We start from the raw sequence: 8,015 nt of genomic DNA, 5'->3' as shown, positions 1-8,015 counted from the left end.
GTTAAATTAGCAACCAAAGCTTCTGAATCAGTTGATGGGTTTGAAGCAAGACACAGGCATATAACTGCAAAGGTATTGTGTTTTCAAATGAGACCTTCATTTGCTTCTTACAACAATTTGAAGCAATATGTAAATCAAGAGAATACACATTTGTTTTCTTTTTTGCCTTTAATAAAATAATTACCTGTTCTTTCAATCTTTAAAATGTTATCACTGTTTCAATTTAATTAAGTTAAAAGACGAACGTCAGAGTTGTCGATGGTAATGGAGGGAGAGATTTTTTTACTTCTAGTTATCTTTCACCTGTTTTACATTATTCATTTTATTTTAATGATAGAAAATAACTTTTTTTATTTAAATATTGAAAATAATTTTTCTAACCAATTTATAAGGTAAATATATATAAAAAAAAAAAAAACTTTTTCAATTCGTTTATGTAAATGGTCATTGATATCATTTCCTCAAATAACAGTGCAAGTAAGAGATCTAGTTTTTTGTGTAAGTAGTTATTATACTTATACACAACATTCCTGGGTTAAGTCAAGTGTATTTTTTCTTTTTAAAGTGAAAAATCGACCTACCCTAATTGCAACCATGTAAATTTGTTTATATTAATAAAAATATATTTTGCTCTTCCTTTTATTGAGTACTTTTAATAACCTCATTAAATTCATTAGTTATCATGCTTGAAAACCTTTAACCTGGTATATATATATATATATATATATATATATATACACGCACACACATATGTGCACAATTCACAAAACTGTCAGATTAAAATTTATCAAAGAATACCCAACCTGTTTTCTGTGTTTTGGTGGTCCAAGCGCCCGTTCCTTCTCAAGCTTTTCTACTTCATTATCCAAATCCATAGCTTTAACAAGACCTTAAGAACAAAAAATATAACAATAAAACATTCATATTTCTTGTTTAGTTATTAAAATTAATGATCAATGCTATAGTTAGAATAGAATAGAATAATAATAATAATAGAATAGTTAGAATAGAATAATAATAATAATAGAATAGTTAGAATAGAATATAATTTGAAAAACAATTTGAATGAATTTATCAAAATAGGAAAATTTCTAAGTTTAGTTTTAAAAATATACAAAAATAATTTTGTTAATATTTTAGTCAACTTGCTTTTCTTTCATAAATGAAGACGTTTTTAATTTGTAAAAAACACCAAGACATTGCATCAATATTAAATGTTTTATAAATTGTAATCAAAACAAAGTGATCAAAAATGAGTTTTTATTCAACAATTTAAAATCAGTTTCTTTAAAAAATTATATTCTTACCCAATATTCTTTCAACAAGACCATTCTCAATTAGTTGATCAGTATAACAGGTTATGAGATTTGTAACCTCTTGGCTATTGCCCATTGTCCACATTCGTCCTTCCCGAGCCTGAAGGAGGACATGGAGAGAGTTCACTAAAGCTCTTTGACCATCATAGTAAAGAAGAACTGCTACTAAGCCACGACCCAGTCCAGGGTAGTTCGGTTGTTGATTTTGACCTAATGGATAAAACATTTCATTAAGATATTACTCCGCAGAAAACAAAATTCAAATTTAAAAATGATTTTTCACATATAAAGTAACTGATTTTACCATTAACAAATACAATTCTATAAGTTTTCTAACCATACTAATACAGTACAATGCAAATAAATCAGTGAGCTGCCAAAATAATCAACAGAAATGCCATTTTTATTATGTTATGTAGTATTAATAATAATACTTTCACAAATACCATAGTTAAAAAGTTTAAAAAAAGCAAATTGTTTTGTTTTAGTCACAAGAAATCATATTGAAAGAAAGCAGTTGAAGGTTTGGTTTACGAATGTTGTGTTTACACAGTTTACAGACAGTGATGAAAAAATAACATTATTTCGAAACCCGTTATGAACATGTGAGGGGGGATTGACACAGTTGTAAAATGATGTGGCAAGACATTAATTGATTTTGTGTCAGTGAAAAATTTTTAAAATCCACAAGATTTATCTCAGAGGTTAAAATGGTGGAATGTAAAAGTGAAATATTAGCTATTATTAAATATCAACAAGAACAACAGAAAAGAAATTCCAAGAAAACTAAATAGAACAATGAAATATCAGAAGAAAATGGAAACAGAAAAGCTTTGTTTAGAAAAGAAACTTCAAGAGAAAACTTAAGACAATTGGAGCAAACAAAAAGATTTGAGAGAAATGTTCCTTCACACCCAACACGAACAGAAGAAAAAAAATTATATAAATCATATAAGAAAAGAAAAAATACATGTAAGAGTCAATATAGTTTTGATAAAAACACATTTTCACAAAACCCTATTTAGAGTACTAGAGCTTTTTTAATTACGATATGGAAATGAAATGACATATGCTTCATATTTCAGATAATACAAATATCTTTTCTTTTTTATTTATTTATTCTTGTTTATTTTATTTATTATTATTTTATTTTATATCAGAATTTTTGGCAAACATTTTTATCTTTCTATTACATAAAGTAAACTATTTTTCTCCTGTAAATTCAATCAGTATAGGACTATAAACATAGGTAATGTGTAGAATTCCAATATGATCAGGCTTCATGCCAATAACTGATGCACATTTCCAGAAATTATCAGTTAATTTCATTTGATTACATAATTTCCTCCATTGTTTGACATACCTGACTTTCAGAAAAGTCATACTTAGACAAAGTAACTTTTACTCATACGCAAAATTCTACTACCACCAGCATCACTACTTAACATAGAGTCTTGCTTTTTATAGAATAAATTTTCCAGCACAGTCCATCATCATTTCATATTGTTTTAATTCTGTGCTATTATCTTTTACCCATTATACATTAACAAACTATAAACAGGTCATTTCCTGAGGCCACTTTGCCAATTTTTTATGGATTATGCTTGACTACAATCTTGTTTTGGAATACTCAAATACAATTTACAAACACTAAACAACCACCAACTTAAATCTAAACAGGACCTTACATTAGATGTATTTTTATAAATATTTATACAGCAAATGTTTATTTTTGGGGTCACCTCAAATACTTGTACATCATATAATTAAAACTAACCAATCCCTAACCCTCATGTATCATGTTGATAAAGATTTAAACCTTGCCAATCCTTTCTATTTGGTAAATATTCCATTCTTTTACTTTAAAACCATATTACTGCTAAACACAACCTCAATCCTTTGTAGTTATAGATTGAAAACATCTTGCAATTGAAGCAAAATTAATCATTTCAATCATAATAGCAAGAAATATGGCAATTATTGTTGCACTTCAGTTTGTTTCAAATTGTCTATATAACTTTGACGATGTTCATAATCTTTTTAAAATACAAGTCTGATATGTTTTTTTATAAATTCAATAAATTTGCTCTTTCAGGCAAACATTCTTACCAGCAAGCAAAAATTCCACAGCAGCAAATTCATTAATATTGAATAAATCACTAAAAATTAAAGCTTCATCGATGAAGTCTTGAGACAATGTCTGAGTTCTCTGCTCTGCATAAACAGGAAGTCCTTCTTTTGTGGCCTTTTTTACCATTTCCCTTTGCGAGGAGTTCTTTGGCTAGAAAAAAGAACAATTATAATCAATATGCAATACTAGTCAAGAATTTTCAACTTTTGCATACTTTATATTTTTATTGAAAAATTTAACTTTTGTTAGAAAACAGAAACAATGTTTTTATTTTTAAACTTTAAAATTACAATTTTTTCAATTCATACACTTTTAATCTTATATGTACATAATATTTAAATATACACTTAGATAGATTATTGATAACACATTTCTTATAATTTATTTCTACCAAAGGAAAAATGTATTAACTACATGATATTCATTTGTAGTTAAGACTTAATTCACATTAAGATACATTTGACTAATTGCAAAAAAAAATAAAAAAATAAAAATACTTACTGGTGACTTTAACAGAGTGAGAAAATCTGGCTTGTGTCGACGGAGTATAACTTCCAAGTCATGTACAGCTTCCAATTGTTTTTTCAGTAGTACAGTGTCCACAACATCATATAGCTCTTTAAAAGGTGTCCACAGTCTGGCAGCTGAATCAGAAAAGAAAAGATTTTTCACTCACAGTTAATTATTTAAAACAGATTAAAAACACCATTTGCTGACTCACTTTTTTATTAATATTTAAACATTGCCTGACAAAAACTTATCACATTATGACAATATTAACACTATTTCACAAGCAAATCTACGAAAGAGAATACTGACGGGGCATGAGAGTACATTTTATTTCCTGGTACTTGTGCAAATTATCTAAGCAGTTTTGTCCAGAACATGATGTCAACTGCTCAGGTTAGCCTTTAATCTGATGTAAGGCACCAATCAGCCAATCATAATCTGTAGAAACAAGCAGACGACTTTCGGATAAATATTGGAAGAGAAAAAAAGAACAAAACAAACAAAAAAAAGCTAGATGTTACATGGAAAACATGGAGATTAACAACACTATGAATTTATCAATGTTAGACAAATAACTGCAGATGCCCAAAGAAGTAGTTGTTTTGTCAACATAAGAAATTAATTGGATCCCAAAAAGAATTTCATTACATGTGATATCATTTCATCATTGCAAAAAGAGACTCCATAAGCAACGGATGTGGCTGGAGGTGTACAAACCTTTTCTTACTATTTTCTTTGACAAATGAGAAAAAAGTTTTGAAACTGAACATTTTTAACACCTTTTCTTGCAATTTAACTTGAAAATAAATTTTTTTTAACTTCTTTGAACCTTTTTAAAAAAAAGCACAATTTGTTTAGTAAACATTATCTATCGAAAAGCAAAACTATACAAAAAAAAAAAAAAAAAAAAATGGTTATAGTAAATTCCCTCCTACTGCATAAAAAATATGTTTGCCATGAAACATTAAGTGAATAAAACAAAATTATGGTATTTTTTCTTTTGTTTTTTATTTCTACGATTTCCATTTATTTTACTGTCATTTTTTTGTTTTGTATTGTTAAGATTTGATCAGTGACACTTGGCATAATCCTGCAGTTGACATCATGTTTTCTGCAAAGCCAAGTGGATGCTTAGATATGTGCGGTTCGAAATCTGCACAAGTATCTATTTTCTCAGTTCAGTTTGTGAGCAGAAAACAAATAATTTCAAGTGTGCAAAGATACATATTCCTTCCTCTACTCTCTTCTTATGTCCAATGATATATTATTACTAATACTGACTGTCAATTTGTTTACACCAGTAAGATCAACACACCCATTGATCTTGATTTTAAGCACAATATCGACTGTCAACTTCTACATCTATGCAAAGACACCTATGCATCTAATCATGTGAATAACATTTATATATTTTCCTAAATTCAAGAATACAGACAGTTTCTCTCCACCAGTTGGTTAGACAACATTTATGAAGAAATAAAAGTATAAAATAAATATCTGATGAAATGCATATGATCTTAAAGAGGGAAAATAACCAAAATTCTTTCTTAAATTATCAAACTCTTTCTGTGTGCCATTATTGAAATTTTTTCATGTGTATTATTTGTTCAATAAAAATAACAATTCACCACTATTTCTGGGCTTGATGTTAATAGAATTAGAATTAGAGAGAAAATGTTTTTTAGTGTATATGTGCAAGTCCAGAGTAAAAAGTTGTTCTTACTATTTGTTTCTAGTGCCAATTGGAAAGTTTCTTTAGTTGAAAATTTCTCTTCTCACTATTTTAATAAAATGTAACAGAAATGTGTAAGGAAAAATTCAAGATGGCGCCCGACTCTCTCTTTAACACGGTAAGTTCAGGAAAAGATGTTATAAATGTTGCAGCAATTCAATAATCTTTTTACACTGGTTCTGCACGGATTCCAACAACGGTAAAATATCCTCACACGGCACAAAAAGCAACAGCCACACGATTCCCCAGCCAACTCAATCTTCCCTCTCTGACGTCTTTCCCCTCACCCGCTTTTATCGTCGTTCTAGGCCGGCTAAATTTGCATATTCCGAGAATTTGTGTGACTTTGCGAGACATCATAATTTACAAAAGACGGCGGCCGCCATCTTGGTCTTTCTTTTCTATTTTTGGTCGGTAACGCTGAGCTGGTCTCGAGGTAAGTCTTTTTCCCCTCATCCGTCTCTCCCACGTACCCACACAACATGCAAACACACGGGCGCTTATCTCCTGGATGCACGTTACACTCCCCCCTGATCTGATTATCACATAGAGAGCACTGGGGGGGGGGGCCTTTTAGTGTGTGTGCTTCTGCAAAGAGGTACATTCACTGTTTCAGATTCGGGCTCTGGATCTGGTTCTGCCTCATCAGATGAAGTATCGCTATCAGTCTCTGGAGGGGGCTCACTGAATCCGTGCATCGGCAGCTCATCGCGAGACGCTTCACTGCTTTCTTCTGTAGTTGTGTGACGCACCTCGGTAGCTGGGCGAAGATCTTGCACATGTCGTGGGGTTCCATCGACCAAAACAGACTGCTGGCTAATCACTCCAGATATTTGTCCTCGCTTAAACTTGTCGGTGCACCGATTTCCTGGGGGCAGCATCCACACTGGATCTCCCACTACATATCTGTTATATGTTCCCTTGTCGGTTGGCTGCATAGTATTGATTCCCTTCACTCCGACTCGGTACGTGTAAATAGCATTTGCAGGTGCGGTTGAAGGGGACGTCCCGTCCTTTGGCGTAATGTTGTACCAATATGTGGCTTCCGCAATAGTACATTGCTTCCTGGCAGCAATTCTCTTGATGCTGCGATGGCTTCTTTCAGCAATGCCATTTCCTGACGGCACATGCGCACATCGCAACCGTAGTCGGACGCCCCACTCATCTAACAACTGCCGAACTTGCTGGCTACAAAACGCTGCATCATTGTCAGTCAGGAGCTCTTCCGGCGCACCTCGCTCAAAAAAAATGGATGATAGGTGGCGAACAACATCTGCTGAATCCTGTCTGGTCATCTGCCGCCACACCGCAAATCTTGTAGGCCCGCAATCAATGAGAGTTAGAAAGGGCTTGCCACTGTAATGGGTAATATCCATGGCCAGCCGCTGCCACACACTCTCAACTTCCAAGCGACCCTTCTGCCATCGCTCTGGTGCAGGATCAATAGACTGGCAAGCCTCACAATTTCTGACGATCTGTCTGACATCCATCTTGGTCACTGCTGGGTATGCGCGCCTCACAAAATAAAGGGTCCTCTTGATACCCGGATGTCCGCTCTGTGCATGAATTTTTTGTATTTGATATGGGTCGATTGCAACTGCACAAGATCGAGCAGTAATCTCCATTCCCATCTTCGCGGCTTCATATCATTTGTGAGGTACACGGGTCAGTTGGTCAGCACCATTACAATGTGATGGCACCAGAGTGACACTCAGTGATAGCCCATACTCAGATACCAGGTTTTTTAGCGTGTCTAGCCTTCTCCGTATTAACATTTCGCTTGCTGCCTTGGTACGGATTCGTGTCCGTCCTGAAAGTGTGTCAGACACCCAGTGGTAGACACAGAGAGAATCTGTGTACAAGGTCAACTTCTTAGACTGCCACTGCAGGGCCAGATTTACCCCCTTTACAACAGCGTCCAGCTCTGCCAGGTTGATATGCTGAGAATCTGTTACGGGCCGCAGCCAACACACATCCTCGAACACGTTTCCTCTTTGCTCCAACGATACTCCCAACGCCAAAGAACTGGCATCAACCCACACACCTACGTTGTCTCCGTTAACACACCACCGCCCACAGACAGGGTCCTTCTTGTTCACTCTCTCCAGTGTCTCTTTAATCATCAGAGTTAGTAGGACATCATCGGATATGTCATCCCAACCCGTGGTTGTTAAATTTGCTCTGCGTTTAATCACACCAACAGCTGCGCGGAGCCAGCCACAGACCGGTAAGTGACCAACAAGTTTTCCACACCAAGAAAAAACGGTCCGCCTTGTAACGAGGTTGGGGATGCTTGGAATTTCACTGCCACGCCTCCATTGTAGGG

At 34.0% G+C, this 8,015-nt stretch overlaps 1 protein-coding gene across 2 annotated transcripts in view; it reads right to left on the bottom strand.

Annotated features, from left to right (window-relative positions):
- Positions 1 to 8,015, bottom strand: part of LOC145276857 (nuclear pore complex protein Nup205-like) — a 393,804-nt gene that overhangs the window by 185,752 nt on the left and 200,037 nt on the right. For both annotated transcript variants that reach the window (XM_080128250.1, XM_080128251.1), the window contains exons 2-5: positions 3,949 to 4,091; positions 3,426 to 3,597; positions 1,308 to 1,526; positions 804 to 889 (exon numbers count right to left, since the gene is read on the bottom strand). In XM_080128250.1, coding sequence (XP_079984376.1) covers positions 804 to 889; positions 1,308 to 1,526; positions 3,426 to 3,597; positions 3,949 to 4,091 — 620 coding nt within the window. The remainder of the gene's footprint in view (positions 1 to 803; positions 890 to 1,307; positions 1,527 to 3,425; positions 3,598 to 3,948; positions 4,092 to 8,015) is intronic.

This window comes from Euprymna scolopes, chromosome 5, assembly GCF_053919585.1.
Source record: "Euprymna scolopes isolate OS-2025 chromosome 5, ASM5391958v1, whole genome shotgun sequence".
Taxonomy (NCBI): Eukaryota; Metazoa; Mollusca; class Cephalopoda; order Sepiida; family Sepiolidae; genus Euprymna; species Euprymna scolopes.
Note: the sequence above shows the minus strand (reverse complement) of the source record. Positions and strands in the feature narration are given on the sequence as shown.